At 43.8% G+C, this 16,515-nt stretch overlaps 1 protein-coding gene across 6 annotated transcripts in view; it reads left to right on the forward strand.

The window, feature by feature from the left end:
* The first annotated feature begins 801 nt into the window (after positions 1-801).
* The window catches only part of NFX1 (nuclear transcription factor, X-box binding 1), a 72,573-nt gene continuing 56,859 nt past the window's right edge, over positions 802-16,515 (forward strand). For 3 of the 6 annotated variants that reach the window (XR_003004332.1, XM_024753786.1, XM_024753785.1), the window contains exons 1-3: positions 807-941; positions 4,506-5,504; positions 16,196-16,354. Coding sequence is in view for 5 of the 6 variants with exons in the window: in XM_024753786.1 (XP_024609554.1) it covers positions 917-941; positions 4,506-5,504; positions 16,196-16,354 (1,183 nt within the window). In the remaining variant the exon portion in view is untranslated. Of the gene's footprint in view, positions 942-4,505; positions 5,505-16,195; positions 16,355-16,515 lie in introns of all 6 variants that reach the window. The other 3 variants (XM_024753789.1, XM_024753790.1, XM_024753788.1) reach the window with 2 other exon arrangements.

Here is a 16,515-nt window from a genome sequence, read left to right on the forward strand (position 1 = left end):
TACTTTACAAATGCAGGTGCTTCACACTTAAACGTTGCGTTCTAGTTAGTAATGCAACAACAAAACACACAAAGAAAAGAATGCCACACATTCGCTCAAAACATTTTGCACTTTAAAAACTATCAGTGCCAGGCTTCCCTGGTGGCGCAGTGATTGAGAGGCCGCCTGCCGATGCAGGGGACACGGGTTCGTGCCCCAGTCCGGGAGGATCCCACATGCCGCGGAGTGGCTGGGCCCGTGAGCCCTGGCCGCTGGGCCTGCGCGTCCGGAGCCTGTGCTCCGCCATGGGAGAGGCCACAACAGTGAGAGGCCCCGCATACTGCAAAAAAAAAAAAAAATTATCAGTGCCTCCAAACTTTTCCCCCCTCACGTTGTGTCCATCTGCCCGTTCAAGTCCTTTATCATTTCTATTAAATGGGTGTTCGTTTTCTAAAGTGATTTATAAGAGCTATTTGTATGTTAGCCTTTGATCGTTTGTTTTGCAGGTATTTTTTCCCAGACCGCCTTTTGACTACTTAGTTTTTGTTTTAATCCTAAGCCTGAACTACTCTAGTAAGGAGGTGCTGTCTGAGGTGACTCCAGAAACCAGGTGAAGCTGGTTGGGTGGGAGGGTGAAACAGGAGAGCACAGGGACTCTCAAAAGGAAAACAACTATTGATTACGCAAGTCCGGGCCCGCCTATCCTCCTGGTATCCTAGCCACCTACAGCCACTAGCAACCTCCTTCAGCCCGGAGCCTGGCGCCCCTGTCTGACGTCACGGACGCACCGCACAGTTGACTCGGGCCGCGCAAACTCCGTGGCCGTCTACCGGGCGCGCAGAAGCGAATATTGTCGCGGCGCCGGAAGTCCAAGGCACGTGACCGGGTGACAGCGCTCGCTGGGCTGCAGGGCTCGCTTTAGGTGTTGCGGCACGGGATGGCGGAGGCGCCTCCTGTCTCAGGTACTGTCCTGGCCCGCGCGGGACTGGGCCCCTCTCGGGGAGCGGAAATTGAGTCAGTGACGAGTCCTAGGGCACCGGCCATTCGTATCGCGAGAGTGGCGCGTACTAGGGTTGGAGATAGTGGCTCGGAAGGGCCAAGCCACGCGCGTCGTGCGAACCGAGATCTTAACCATCCTTGACTGCGTAGTGAAGCCCGGCACCTGGTTTCTAAGGAAAATGGGTTTGTCCTGCTGAGTCGATGTGGGTGTCCCGCCCTCTCCAGGGCTCAGCCCGGCCTTCCTAGGGCAGCGATATCCGACAGGCGGGCGTCGGCCGGGTCACCGCCAGTGACGGTGTCGGGCTCTCGACGCACGGCGGGTTTGCTCGCTGCGCTTAAGATGTATTCGTGTGTCCTGGGGCAGCGGCGCGTGCGCGAGCCGAGCACCCGTGGTTTCCAGTGTCAGCCTGCCACGAACTCTCAGTGTGAAGTCTCGTTTTCCTCATCTGTGAATTGGGAGTAAATAAGTCAATTACAGTGAAGGTTCCCGCCGCTGCTGTACCTGTTACACAATTGTTAGCTTACTTCCCCTCCCGGAGTTGCCTTTGTGTGCAGAGACAGCCTCATTTGGCTGTTAATAAAACATCCATTTCCACTTCCTTCAGGGTACCTTAGATCTTTGTTTTCCCAACTCTTTGGACAGTGACCGAAAAGGAATATTTTACATGGTGACCTCAGTGCACAGACATAAATATAAAAGCGAACCAAAAATTTCAAGAAGCAGTGGTTTTCCTTCCTATATGCAATGCCCTCTACTACATATTTCGTTTGAAAAAATACTTGTCCCAACCCACTGCATGATTTGATTTCATGACCCACTCTTTCTGAAAAACAGGGCAGCAGTGTACAGCATGAGGTTTGTGAACAGTCATGAATTTGAGTCTTCGTTCTGCTATCTACCAGCTGTTGGGGCACCGAGAAGAGTATATATGTATTTGTGTACTTGGTGGCAGGTAAAATGTATTTACTACTGTGGGTCTTGGTCAAAAAAGTTGGATAACACACTGCATTGGTGTACCCTAGTCCTGATTTAGGTATTAATTCATCTTGGAATGTAGGGACCTTGTTAGGCTGGTGTTTTGTTCTTCTCCCACCCATTTTTTCGCCAAATCCTCTAAATTGGAACCGTTGGTCTTCCTATCGTTAGGCTTGCTTCTGGCCCATTTCTACACCATTCAGTGTTTGAAGCAGAATTGAGTGGGGCTAGTTGTGAGTCATAGTTTGGGGCTATGGTGTTGTGCCCCAGGTTACAACCTCTGCCCCACCTACTGAGGCAAAGTCTCCTAGTCCAAAGACCTCCCCAGTCTGTCTCCTGTGCCTTAGTTTGTTTTTGCCTTAGTTCCTATTCCGTGTTCTTATTTCAGCATCATCTCTAACCCACACCTCCATCCCCACTCAAGGTTTAATTCTCTTACCTGCTGTTGTCCTGGAACACCAGCCCAGTCCAAGGGGTATCTTTCTGCCTATGGGCAGACTCTCCAGTGCCAACTTTGTCTCTGGACTCTATAATCTACAGTTGGATTTTCCCTTACTCTGCTCCACCCACCCGTTGGTCACCTACCATGGTATTATCTTGGATCTTATCTTATCTTACCTTGATCTTATCTTGGGTACCACTTGCACTATAGCCAAGCCTTGGGGATGAGACATCCTATTTTTTGAGTAACTTACAGCTGCTCAAAGTAGTGAAAAAATAAAGGTGTCTCAGATCTTTGTGTTCAGTTTCCTGTGCCCTTTCCCCCTTCCTTATGTCTCTTAAGGATCTTTCAGAGGGCTTTGCCCACTGCTTCATGTCTGGTGGAACACATACTTTATATAAATAGGTGCTGCCCTGTCTAGATTCTCAAGTTGCATCAACTCTTTGCTGCTTAACATGAAAACACCCTCTTCCCATCCTTTACCAGGCTATTCTGGACAACTTTACTGATGTTTTTCTGCCCCTTTTACAGCCTTGCTTCTTCAAGCAGAAGAAAACTACACAATACCCACTTGGTCTAATCTACCCATACACCCCTCTAAGTTATCTCTTATATTTCTGGAACAGCTTCTCTGCCACCTTCTGAATTTGTCTAATCCTCTTGCCGTTTTGTAAGGCCCTCCACCCCACCCCCAGAATTCTGCCCATTGAAAGCTTTCAGGACAAATCCTGGATTGAGAGAGAGGTTACCCTGTGACCTTTATGATCTCGCTCAGTTCTTAAGTATATGTTTCTGTAGTATGAGCCACCCAACCTCTCACATTGGAGCGTAATATAAGAGTGTGATCTCTAGGGTCACATAGCTTGGGGTGGAATCCTGAATCTGCTTTGGAATACCCCTGTGGCCTTGGGCAGGTTACTTACTCTCTACAGTGTCTCAATTTTCTCATCAGGAATGTAAAGATTAAATGAGTTAACATATGCAAAGTGCTTAGAATAGTGCCTGACACATGTTAAGTACCTAATAAATGTTAGGGCTTATTATTAAACCTGAAGCCCCACAGGCTGTGCACTGCAGCCATCTGTGGTCAAGTCTGTGTTTCAGATAGTTTGTAGTCCTAACGGCAATAATAAAGCACTATTTTAACCACTTTATGCATGTTACTAACCTTGCTTTAATCTTCATAGCAACTCTTTGAAGTAGCAACTCTTTACTATTCCATTATTGAGATTAAGTAACTCGCATAAAGACACAAGTGATGGGCAGGGATTTAAACGCAAATTCCAGGCCCTATTGATTCATAGAATATTCTGTATGCTACACATAGTTCTGACTTTGCTACTAACTGGTTTTGTATCCTTAGGCAAATCATTTCATCTTTGGACTTCAGAGACTGAGTTGACTATAAAGAAGCATGTTAGGGGGTAAAAATGAGTAGGTTGAAGGGGCATGTGCTAAATTTTTGAGACTCTGGAATTCTGGACCATATTACAGAGATTATGTATGGAAAACCTAAAATATATTCCTGGGGGGAAGAGATGAGATGTACTGATCCTGCTAAGTACTGTCTGTGTGAAGTCTTAACTTAAATTCCACAATGACCCTTTGGAATAGTATTATCAACTTTTGTCATGTATGAGGAAAGTAAGGCTAAAAGCAATCAGGTGGTATCCCTAAGCTCATACTGTAAGTTGGAGGGCCAGACTTTAAACTGATTTTGGCTGATTCCAAAGCCTGTTTACTTAATGCTGTCTTAGAGTTTTGAAAGACCACATTGAACTTGCTGATTGATGTCTCACCCCGAACTGTTTGCTGACCTCACATTTGTCAATAAAGATAAACACGTTTATAAATAATACCCGATAGCCCAGGTGAGCAGTTTTCCTTAGCAATTCAGCAGTAGCTGTTGGTGAGGCTGCTGGATATGAGATGATCAGTCTTCCACAAGCACCTTGAACCTACCACCTTCACAGGAAACATAGACCTCGTATAGAGACTGTTTTATACAAAGTCCCTAGGAAAGTAACTTTTAGATATGGCTTACAGTCTTCGGGCTTCATGAGTGACCAATGAATTTCTTTACCTGCATGTCTGTTTCTTATGTCCTAGGTACTTTTAAATTGAATACGGACGCTGCTGAGTTCATTCCTCAGGAGAGAAAAAATTCTGGTGTAAACTGTGGGAGTCAAAGGAGACTAGATTCTAATAAAATTGGTAGAAGAAATTATAGCTCACCACCTCCCTGTCACCTTTCCAGGCAAGTCCCTTATGATGACATCTCTGCTGTTCATCACAGTTATCTTTCAGGAAGCAAACCTAAGAGTCAACAGACTTCTTTCCAATCCTCTGCTACTAATAAGTCACTCAAGAACCATGGCCTTCCAAATCAACCTTGGCAGAAATTGAGGAGTGAAAAGCAGCATATCAGAGTCAAGAGAACACAGGGTCTCACTGACCAGACCTCAGATGCAGCTGGCTTAGAAAGTGTGGCCAAGTCAGAGAGTGGGACAAGCCTCAGAGAGCACAGCCCTTCTGAGAATGAGAAAGAAATTGTCGGTGCAGATCCCAGGGGAGCAAAACCCAAAAAGGCAACCCAATTTGTATACAGCTATGGTAGAGGACCAAAAGTCAAGGGGAAACTTAAAAGTGAGTGGGGTCACAGAATGACTCCCAAACCTGAGGAGGCGGGACCTGAAAACACCAAACCTGTGGGGGTTATCCACCCTGATTCTTCAGATGCATCCTCTAGAAAAGGAGTAGCGGATGGATATGGGGCCAGGCGCAGCGAGCAGAGAAGATACCCACAGAAGAGGCCTCCCTGGGAAGTGGAGGGGGCCAGGCCACGACCAGGCAGGAATCCACCAAAACAGGAGGGCCAACGGCAAACAAACGCAGGATCCAGAAGCAATATGGCCTCTGTTTCAAAGGAAAATCTCAATGAAAGACCAGCAAAATCTGCCTGTGACAATGGGAACTTGGCAGTTGCCAGCAAGTCTTCCAGAAGGGTTGACCCAGAGAAATGTGCTGTAAGGAGGCAGGATCCTCAGGTAGCATCTTTCCCCCGAGGCAGACAGAACCACATGCTAAAGAATGTGGAAACACATACAGGTAAACCTATCTGAATGGGTGGAAATGTTTTCTCTCTCTTTTTTTTTTTTTTAATTTCTGAATAGGTAATACATTCATACAATTTAGAAACCAGAAAATATAAAAATGTACATAGTTAAAGTCTCTTTCTCTCCTTGTTCATCATCTCCTTGGGTCCTGCCACCACCTGCTCCCCTCCCCAATAGGTAACCACTTACTTAGTTTTTATATATCATAAGCAAATACAGGTAAGGAACGTTTTTCTTAACAAATAAGGAATTTAAAAAGTGCAGGTATGGGTGGTATAGATGTTTGGTTACAAGATTTGTTTTGAATTCTGAAAGCACAAGTAAGGGGTGGTAACATCTCCACTGCCTCTCCTGGTTCCAGCCTGCATCATCTCTTATCTGCTTATCTGCAACAGTTCCTAACTAATCTTGCCATCTCCAGTTTTTCTCTTTGAGTTCACCTCTTACGTCAGCATCAGAAAGTGATCTTTCTAAAACACGTATTGACCTGTGTCACTCCCCTGCTTAATTCTGTTCACTTTTTCTCGTCACCTACAGATTCTGCCTTCTGCCTTACCCAACAGCCTCATCTTCTGCTGCCTCAGTCCCCACCACATTTTACTCCCTGGACTCTATACTGTCATCTTTCCATGCTGTTGCATATGTGGCTCCTTCTGTCTACACTGTCTACTACTCAGCTCACTGGTGAATTCTTACTCATATTTCAAAAGCTATAGTTTAGTCACATGTCCAGAAAACCTTTTGTCACCTCCACAGATAGCATTAATCTTTTCCAGCCCTGTGATATGTCCTTCCCTTACATATATATGCTTCTTTATAGCACTTACCACTGGAAACCATCATTTGTTTATGTGTCAGTGCCCTCCACTAGTTTATACGGTCCTTGAAAGCAGAGACCATATTTTTCCTTTCAGTTTTATATCTCTATTGCCTAGCACAGCTCTTAGAACACAGTAGGTACTCAGCTCGACTGTTAGAAAGTTCTTTCTTACATTAAACTGAAAACTTCTTTCCTGTAAATATTTCCTATCTCCTAGTTCAGATTCTGTCCTCTGGAACTACACAGAAGCTAGTCTCTCTCCTCACAGCTTCCTTCCCACTCATTACACATCAGCTCTTTGCAGTATTTGAAGACACTTCTCATTTTACCCTGAGTATATATTTTATCCAGGCTAAATAGCTTCATTCCACCAGCTTTTTCTCATGGACCTTCACCATTCTGGTCTCCCTCCAGTTTAATGTGACATACAGCCTAACACAGGGAGCCACCACCTGCCCGGGCCTGTTTTTACACAGGCCTATAGTTCTAGTTCTCATTTGCTTCACCAGGCAGTCCTTCTTGGGATCTCAACTTGTGTGTGAACAAAGGCAATGTTATACCAGAGTTGTTCTTGAATCCTCAAGGCTGGTTGATAGTTTCCTATTGCTTCATAACAAATTACCACAAATGTAGTGGCTTAAGATAACACAACTTTACCATGTCATGGTTTCTGTGGGTCAGGAGTTTGGGTACGGGTTAGCTGAGCTTTCTACTCAGGGTCTCACAGGACTGAAATTTGGCCAGGGATGCAGTTTCATCTGATGTGTGGGGTCCTTGATGCTCACTGGTTGTTGATAGGATTTAGCTCCTAATGGGTGTAGGATCGAGGTCCCCATTTTCTTGCTGGCTGGGGATCCATTCACATTTAAGGTAATTATCGATATGTATGTTCTTATGACCATTTTCTTAACTGTTTTGGGTTTGTTTTGTAGGTCCTTTTCTTCTCTTGTGTTTCCCACTTAAAGATGTTCCTTTAGCATTTGTTGTAGAGCTGGTTTGGTGGTGCTGAATTCTCTTAGCTTTTGCTTGTCTGTAAAGCTTTTGATTTCTCCATCGAATGTGAATGAGGTCCTTGCTGGGTAGAGTAATGTTGGTTGTAGGTTCTTCCCTTTCATCACTTTAAATATGTCGTGCCACTCCCTTCTGGCTTGTAGAGTTTCTGCTGAGAAATCAGCTGTTAACCTTATTGGAGTTCCTTTGTATGTTATTTGTCGTTTTTCCCTTGCTGCTTTCAATAATTTTTCTTTGTCTTTAATTTTCGTCAGTATGATTACTATGTGTCTCGGCATGTTTCTCCTTGGGTTTATCCTGCCTGGGACTGTCTGTGCTTCCTGGACTTGGGTGGCTCTTTCCTTTCCCATGTTAAGGAAGTTTTTGACTATAATCTCTTCCAATATTTTCTTGGGTCCTTTCTGTCTGTTTTCTCCTTCTGGGATCTCTATAATGTGAATGTTGTTGCACTTAATGTTGTCCCAGAGGTCTCTTAGGCTGTCTTCATCATCTTTTCATTCTTTTTTCTTTATTCTGTTCCGCAGCAGTGAATTCCACCATTCTGTCTTCCAGGTCACTTTTCCGTTCTTCTGCCTCAGTTATTCTGCTGTTGATTCCTTCTAGTGTATTTTTCATTTCAGTTATTGTATTGTTCATCTCTGTTTGTTTTTTAATTCTTCTAGGTCTTTGTCAAACATTTCTTGAAATTTGCCTCCATTCTTTTTCCAAGGTCCTGGATCATCTTCACTATCATCTTCACTATTCTGAATTCTTTTTCTGGAAGGTTGCCTATCTCCACTTCATTTAGTTGTTTTTCTCGGGTTTTATCTTCTTTCTTCATCTGGTACATAGCCCTCTGCCTTTTTATCTTGTCTATCTGTGAATGTGGTTTTTGTTCCACAGGCTGCAGGATTGTAGTTCTTCTAGTTTCTGCTTTCTGTCCTCTGGTGCATGAGGCTATCTAAGAAGCTTGAGCAAGTTTCCTCAAGGTTACTGGTCTTGCTAAGAGCAGTTTTAGTGGAGTAGTGGAGATGAAAGCTTGATTGGAATAGAAAGAGAGGCTTACCCCAAATATAAGTGTCCGTGGCTGTTTGAGAGTGGGCTTTGCTTACTCTCACTCTGAACTGAGAGAACCTAGCACTGCCCAGTCCTCCCAGACTGCCTGGATCCCTCATTCTGCAGTAACAAAGCCCCCTATATCCTTCATTTGTTTTGGCTCTGCTCCTGCTCTTAATTGACCTATGGCCTTCTGTCGGGTCACCACTTCCTTACTGCCTCAGAGCCTGCTGTTTTCCCTTATCCCACTTACCTTACTTTCTGGAAGACGGGAAGTGCACACTCCTTCCCCAGTGTCATTTCTAAGCTATTATTCTTCTACCTTTGTATCAGAATCCCTGCTCTTTTGAAGCTAATGCTGCATGACCTTTTCTCTCCATCCCCTTCCATGTCTCCTTATCTTTGTCATCTGTTAGCCTCCAAATCTCCCAGCCCCAGCCTCATTTATTAATGCATCTAGCCTGTATCTTTTTTCTACCCCAGTGATTCTCAAGGTATAGTCCCAGATCAGCAGCTGTCAGCATTACCTGGGAACTTGTTAGAAATGCACATTCTTGGGCCTCACCTCAGTGTTAGTAAACAGAAATTCTGGGTGTGGGGCCCAGCAGTCTCTTCTTTTAACAAGCCTCCAGGTGGTTCTCATGCACATTCAAGTTTGAGAACTACTGATTTACCATAAATCCTGCTGTTGTTCTGTGTGACTTCAGTGATCATGGGGGTTATGTCATCCTCAGGTTCTTTGATCTTGTCACCTGCAGTGACCTTCATATCCGTTCCACCTCCACACCCACTACCAAGGAAATGACCCTGGGGATGCCCCGTCTCTGAAATTCTAAAGTCCTGTGTTCTGCTTTCTGACCATATCCTCCTGTCCTTTTGGCTCTCCCAGTCTCTTCCACCCACTATCAGTTCAGTCTCCATCCTTCTTCATCCCCTCTTCAGGCTAGGCCTTACTGTAAGTCATTTGAAGTATTATCTTTCTGCCAAGACATTTGCCAGGATCCCAGCCCTGGATGGATGCTGCAGTCTAGCTTTTCTACCCTATCTGGATAACAGAATGCCATTTCAGGAAATCGTATAACAGTATAGATTTGGCACTGCTGCAAATTCACTCGCCCTCTGAGGAAAGCCTTCCTGATCACCCTGTTTAAAACTATAATACTTCCCCCACTGCCGACCCTTGCTAACCTCTTTTCCTGGCTTATTTTTTTCCATAGCACTTATTACTATTTGATGATACTACTTATTTTCATTATTTGTTTATTGGCTACCTTCCACCACAAGATAGTAAACTTCATAAGGGCAGAAGATTTTTGTCTGTTTTGTTCACTGTATACCCTTAGTGTCTAAAGAGTGTCTGGTACATGGTCAGTTCCCAGTAAATATTTTTGAATAGTGGTCTCCAGCTCAGCTGGCTTTCAGCACTGCCATTTTCCCCTTATATGACCTTGGGCAGCTGTCCCTCCCATTTTCATCTAAGACTATTCCAAACCTTTTCCACACTTATCCAAACCTTCCTAACATTGATCTCTCAACCTCAGTGGACCTCCTTGCCTCCTACTTCACTGAGAAAGGGGAGGTCATCACTGAGATAGGGCATAATTTTCTCAACTTTTTGCTCTCTCTAAGCAAACTCAGAGACATCTGTGCCTGTTATTCCTTTTCTTTCATTCTGAGATCTCTTTTATTTCCTTTCATCAACCTTTCCACATCTACTACTCCAAGTTCTCAACCTGAAGCTCTTCTTGAGTCTGTCCTGCCCTCTAAAAGAAAAACTTGCCCCATACGGGACCTCCCAGTAGTGTTTCTTTCCTTCCATTCAGTCTAATCAAGAGTCATCCACTCTGGGGCTTCCCTGGTGGCGCAGTGGTTGAGAGTCCGCCTGCCGATGCAGGGGACATGGGTTTGTGCCCCGGTCCGGGAAGATCCCACGTGCCGCGGAGCGGCTGGGCCCGTGAGCCATGGCCGCTGAGCTTGCGCGTCCAGAGCCTGTGCTCCGCAACGGGAGAGGCCACAACAGTGAGAGGCCCGCGTACCGCAAAAAAAAAAAAAAGAGTCATCCACTCTGTGTCCTTTTCCCTAATCTGATTTCATGTCTCAGTCCTCTGGCATCATCACCACTTGACTCAGAGCTACTGGTAGGTCACAAATGACTCAGTCCTTACTATTATCCTGGACTTCCCTCTGAGTTGGACACAAAGGGGTCTTTTCTGAAATGTAACTTCCTTGGCTCCTTTGTTATCACACACTTCTGGTCCTTGTTCTCCTTGACTGTTCCTGTTTATGTCCTTCACTCTTCTCTTCCTCCACCTCTTTCCTAAATGTTGGTGTTACCTAGGGCTTTATCTCAGCCCTCTCTTCTTTTTTATTTTATTTTACTTTATTTATTTTTTTAAAACATCTTTATTGGGGTATAATTGCTTTACAATGGTGTGTTAGTTTCTGCTTTATAACAAAGTGAATCAGCTATACATATACATATGTTCCCATATGTCTTCCCTCTTGCGTCTCCCTCCCTCCCACTCTCCCCATCCCACCCTTCCAGGCTGTCACAAAGCACCGAGCTAATATCCCTGTGCCTTGCGGCTGCTTCCCCCCAGCTATCTACCTTACTACGTTTGTTAGTGTGTATATGTCCATGACTCTCTCTCGCCCTGTCAAAACTCACCCTTCCCCCTCCCCATATCCTCAAGTCCGTTCTCCAGTAGGTCTGCGTCTTTATTCCTGTCTTACCCCTAGGTTCTTCATGACATTTTTTTCCCTTAAATTCCATATATATGTGTTAGCATACGGTATTTGTCTTTTTCTTTCTGACTTACTTCACTCTGTATGACAGACTCTAGGTCTATCCATCTCATTACAAATAGCTCAATTTCATTTCTTTTTAAGGCTGAGTAATATTCCATTGTGTATATGTGCCACATCTTCTTTATCCATTCATCCGATGATGGGCGCTTAGGTTGTTTCCATCTCCGGTCAGCCCTCTCTTCTTACTTGATAAGGCTTCATTGGGAGATTACAACCAGTTCTGTACTTTCAAACCACTGCCTCTGGGCTGTACTGATTTCTAAACCTTTACATCCAGCCCCTAAGTTCTGCCATAGGCCTTAGACTCACATAAATAAGTGTGATGTCTGACATATGCTTCAGACTCAGGAAGACCATCTTGAACACGTTGATCATGCTTACATTGTATTAGCTTTTTAAAAACAGCTGCCTTACCTTAAATAAGGCAGCTTACTAAAGTTGATAGGTTAATTTACCTTTATTCCCACCATCCAGATATAATCAGCTTTAACCTTTTAGTCTGTTTCCTTAAAGAATTTTTCAATGCTCAGTTTTACATAGTTGAAATCATATAATAAAAATGATCTTTATTCTTTTATTGCTTATTATAGTGTTATATTTTTCCACTCATTAAGAAGTCTTTGTAAACCTTATTTTAAATTAATATATAATATGCCATAAATAGATATGCATTAATATTTAAACAATCTCTGTCTCCCCCCCTTTTTTTTGCTGATATATTTTAAAGTAAATTCCAGATATCAGGCTATTTCACCTTCATATACTTTTAGGTTACATCTATTTAAAAAATATGGCCGTTTTCTTACATAATCATAGTGCCGTTATTATGCTTAACAAAATTAGTGATAATTCCTTGAAATCATCTAATACCTGGTCCACAATTGAATTTCCCTGTTTGCCTCAAAAATGTCTTTTTACACTTGGATTTTTCTTTTATTTTTTTGTGGTATGCGGGCCTCTCACTGTTGTGGCCTCTCCCGTTATGGAGCACAGGCTCCGGACGCGCAGGCCCAGTGGCCATGGCTCTTGGGCCTAGCCACTCCGCGGCATGTGGGATCTTCCCGGACCAGGGCACAAACCCGTGTCCCCTGCATTGGCAGGCGGACTCTCAACCACTGCGCCACCAGGGAAGCCCTACACTTGGATTTTTCAAATCAGGATTGTTTTGTTTTTTTTAAGACAGTTATTTATTGGTGTATCTGAAAAGTTTGTAGTGCATTCTCCAGACAGGTCTCTGTTCTTCTGGTTTTTTAAGTGGGTTGTCACCCTCTTTACTGACATACTATCAAAGTAAAAGTATAGAGAATATACAGTCATGACTGGGGAATGATGGAGAAGCCCTAGTGGGAGAGGGCCTAGGTTTGAAGAAGAGCCAGTGGTCAGGATAGGGCTGCATCCAGCATGGACAAGAGTCTTGCACCTGAAATGTGATAGTTCACTAGCAGAGAGCTATTCCAGAATAGTACCATGTTTTACATATGTTACACGCTTAGATAAAACTGAAATGTTGGTGAAAGAATTATACTGTTTCTCTTTCTAGTATGTTTCTAAAACCTTTTACTATTATTTTATTTATTATTTTCATTCATTCATACAACAGGTATTATTGAGTACCTTCTATGTGTAGGGTTAGGAAATAAACAAGGTAAAATATATGATAAGACTTAAGTGGTGTGAAGAAAGATAAGGGAGACAGGGAATGCTGAGGGAGTGGGTTACAGTTTGTTTTGTTTTTTGGGGGGGGAGGGGTGGGTTCCAGTTTTTAAAGTGTGGCCAGAGACTGCCTCATTGAGAAGACCACATTTTTAAAAATTAACTTATTAATTAATTTATTTTTGGCTGTGTTGGGTCTTCGTTTCTGTGCGAGGGCTTTCTCCAGTTGTGGCGAGCGGGGGCCACTCTTCATCGCAGTGCATTGGCCTGTCACTGTCGCGGCCTGTCTTGTTGCGGAGCACAGGCTCCAGACGCGCAGGCTCAGTAGTTTTGGCTCACGGGCCTAGTTGCTCCGCAGCATGTGGGATCCTCCCAGACCAGGGCTCAAGCCCGTGTCCCCTGCATTGGCAGGCAGACTCTCAACCACTGCACCACCAGGGAAGCCCGAGAAGACCACATTTTGAGTAAGCACCTGAAGCGGGTGAGGGACTGAGCTGTGCAAATGTCTGGGGGACAGTATTCTAGGCAGAGGGAATAGCAAGTTGTAAAGACCTTCCTGCAGGAATCTGCCTTCCAGTTTAGGGCTGGGAAGGAGGCAGTGTCGTCTCAGAGTGGTGGCCTAGGGAAAGAGGAATCACAGATGAGGACCGGGGGCCAATGAAGGCCATTGTAAGGACTTTGGCTTTTACAGGCATGTGATGTAGGAACCATTGGCAACTTCTGAGCAGAGGAGTGTATCATCTATTAATAATTTGCATTTTGACGGGCTCCCTCTGGCTGCTGTGGTGAGAATAGACTGAAGTAGGGAGACTAGTTAGGAGGCCATTGTAATAATCCAGGTGAGTGGATAGTGGTTTAGACCAGAGTGTTAGCAGCAGAGGTTGGATTCTGGATATATTTTGAAGGTAAAGCCAGCAGGGTTTGCCGACATACTGAACATGGGATGAAAGAGACAGCCTTTGGAAAGGCTGCAATTTGTCAGCTATTCAAAGTTGACAGCTTTGTAAAGGCAGTAATTTGTAGGCTATTCAAAGTTGACAGCTGTCACCACATAACTAAATGTATGTGCATCCTAGTGGTCAGATTTCACCGTGACTGGACTTAGAAACATCACAATAGTTCTTCATTAACAAGCAATAAACTAATGAATAAGAGAAACAGTAAAATAAAAAGACAGTCCTCAGGGTAAAAATTGTAGTGTTCTCAGGTGGGTTCCGTACTTCACTTACCTTTCTGTGTTCTTAATTCTAACTCAGTTCTATTCTGGAATGGTCAATAGGCATTTTCTATAAAGTTCACCACAAGTATAATTCTCACAGACTCTTCCTCTGCCCCAACCAGCCTCACATATAGATGGCTCAAACTTAATCTCACTCTCTAATGAGCTCTCACCTAACTTACTGCTCCAGAATCTTCCACATGTAGCATGGTAACTGGTAGGAAATATAATTGACTCTGTTATTCAGAAATGTTAACCTATGCAGGGTAGGGTATTCCTACTTTTTTTTTTTTTTTTTTTTTGGGTACCACCCTGTCCCCTGCATTGGCAGGCAGACTCTCAACCACTGCGCCACCACGGAAGTCCGGGTATCCCTACTTTTAAGAAAGAATCTAAGTCTGATTCCTCGGCTTTTATAATAGAATTCAATTTTATGATGTGTTCATCTGTATCTAAAGCAGGTAATTTCCTTTTAATCAGTCACTTGCAGTATCTTTATTCCAGGCTTTCTCCAGAGGGAAAGAGCTATCCCAGAAACTACTAAAGCCTAAAACTTTCAAAGGAAAGAGGTTATGGAGCAGACTAGATGATACTCGTTTATTCTTTCATCCATTCATTCAATAAATATTACTGAGCGTTTGGTATATGCCAGGCATTGGATATACTACAGTGAGCAAGGCAGACGAGCCTCTGGTCCTGCCTCCCAGAGCTTACAGTCTTGATGTTGTGTATTTCTTTTGACTTTGAACTGGACAAACAGAAAGTAATCTTAGGGAGCTAATACTATGGAATGACTAAAATGTGAACTTTTGAGTCAGATGACAATTTTGATTTTTAAATTTCTGGTTATATGATCTTAGTTAAGTGCTTTAACTACTTTGAGCCTCAGTTTCTTCATCTATAAAATGGTATCTCTATTATATCCTTGTTAAGAGAATTAAATATGTGTAAAGTGCTTTAGCACAACACTTGGCATGGTGTATTTAAGGTTAGTTGTTTTATTCTTATAACTTACTTGGACCTTATAACAAATAAAATAGTATTGTGAAATAAATGCTAAAAATATGGACTCAAAAAAAAATACAGGGCTTCCCTGGTGGCACTGTGGTTGAGAATCCGCCTGCTAATGCAGGGGACACGGGTTCGGGTCCTGGTCTGGGAGGATCCCACATGCCGCGGAGCAGCTAGGCCCGTGAGCCACAACTACTGAGGCTGCGCGTCTGGAGCTTGTGCTCTGTAACAAGAGAGGCCGTGATAGTGAGAGGCCCGCGCACCGCGATGAAGAGTGGCCCCCGCTCACCACAACTAGGGAAAGCCCTCGCACAGAAACCAAGACCCAACATAGCAAAAATTAATTAATTAATAAAAAGGTGTTGTTAAAAAAAAAAATACACACACACATACTCTCAGGTCTGGGTACACTTGGGATTTAGAAAGATTTTGCTGAGATTGTATTTGAAGGAAAAGTCTGGAACTGGGTGAACGTATTGAAGAGTAAATCTGGGAGGATTCTTAGGATGTTATACGCTGGTCTCTCTCATAGACGCTGAGCTTCTGGAGCCAGAGACTGTGTCTCCCTCAGTCTAGTAATCCTACCATGGGACTTGTGGTAGGCATCAAGCCTGTCTTTCTTGAGTGAACAACCAAAGACTTTCAGGGCATCTACTAGAACCATCTCACCACCATGGGTTGTTGGAACGTGTCTAGGCTTAGGTTTCTTGCACCTGACCACTGTAGCTTCACGAGCCCTTCCCTAACCTGAATCCATGAATGTGGTAGATGCAGAGCCTTCCAGATTGAGAGGGCAAGGCAAGGTGCTACAGCATGTTTCTCCTGTGAATGCTTAAGCCGTGTGTTACAAGGGGCGTTTGGCTATTCTGCTAGGATCCTGGGCAGTTTCTTGGGAATGTTTCCTCAATTGTGGGAATCCCTACCTGAATGTCTGCTTCCTAAGTCCTCTACCTCAGCATATTCCTGCCCCTTCCTGGCCTCAAACTCTGAACAGTCACCTTGCTCGGAATCAGACATCCCTTAAAATCTCTACATTTGAATTCTCCTCTCAAATGCCTTGCTGATCCTTGGTTGACTACAGAATGTTTTTCTGTGTTTGAGTTTATCTGTTTTGTTTTCTAAACAGGTTCTTTAATTGAACAGCTAACCACAGAAAAATATGAGTGCATGGTGTGCTGTGAATTGGTTCGTGTCACAGCCCCAGTGTGGAGTTGTCAGAGCTGTTACCATGTGTTTCATTTGAACTGCATAAAGAAATGGGCAAGGTCTCCAGCGTCTCAAGCAGGTCAGTCATCTCTCTCTTCTGAGTAGTTATTCTCACTCATTAGATATGTTCAGGTTTTAAACTTAGCTTTAAAAAACTACTTAATTTCTCTTAAGTGTTTTATCTGCAGGGAGAGTATGTTGCCCTGATCACATATTTTGATCACATATGTTGCCCTGATC

Source organism: Neophocaena asiaeorientalis, unplaced genomic scaffold (assembly GCF_003031525.2).
Source record: "Neophocaena asiaeorientalis asiaeorientalis breed wild unplaced genomic scaffold, Neophocaena_asiaeorientalis_V1.1 scaffold220, whole genome shotgun sequence".
Classification (NCBI taxonomy): Eukaryota; Metazoa; Chordata; class Mammalia; order Artiodactyla; family Phocoenidae; genus Neophocaena; species Neophocaena asiaeorientalis.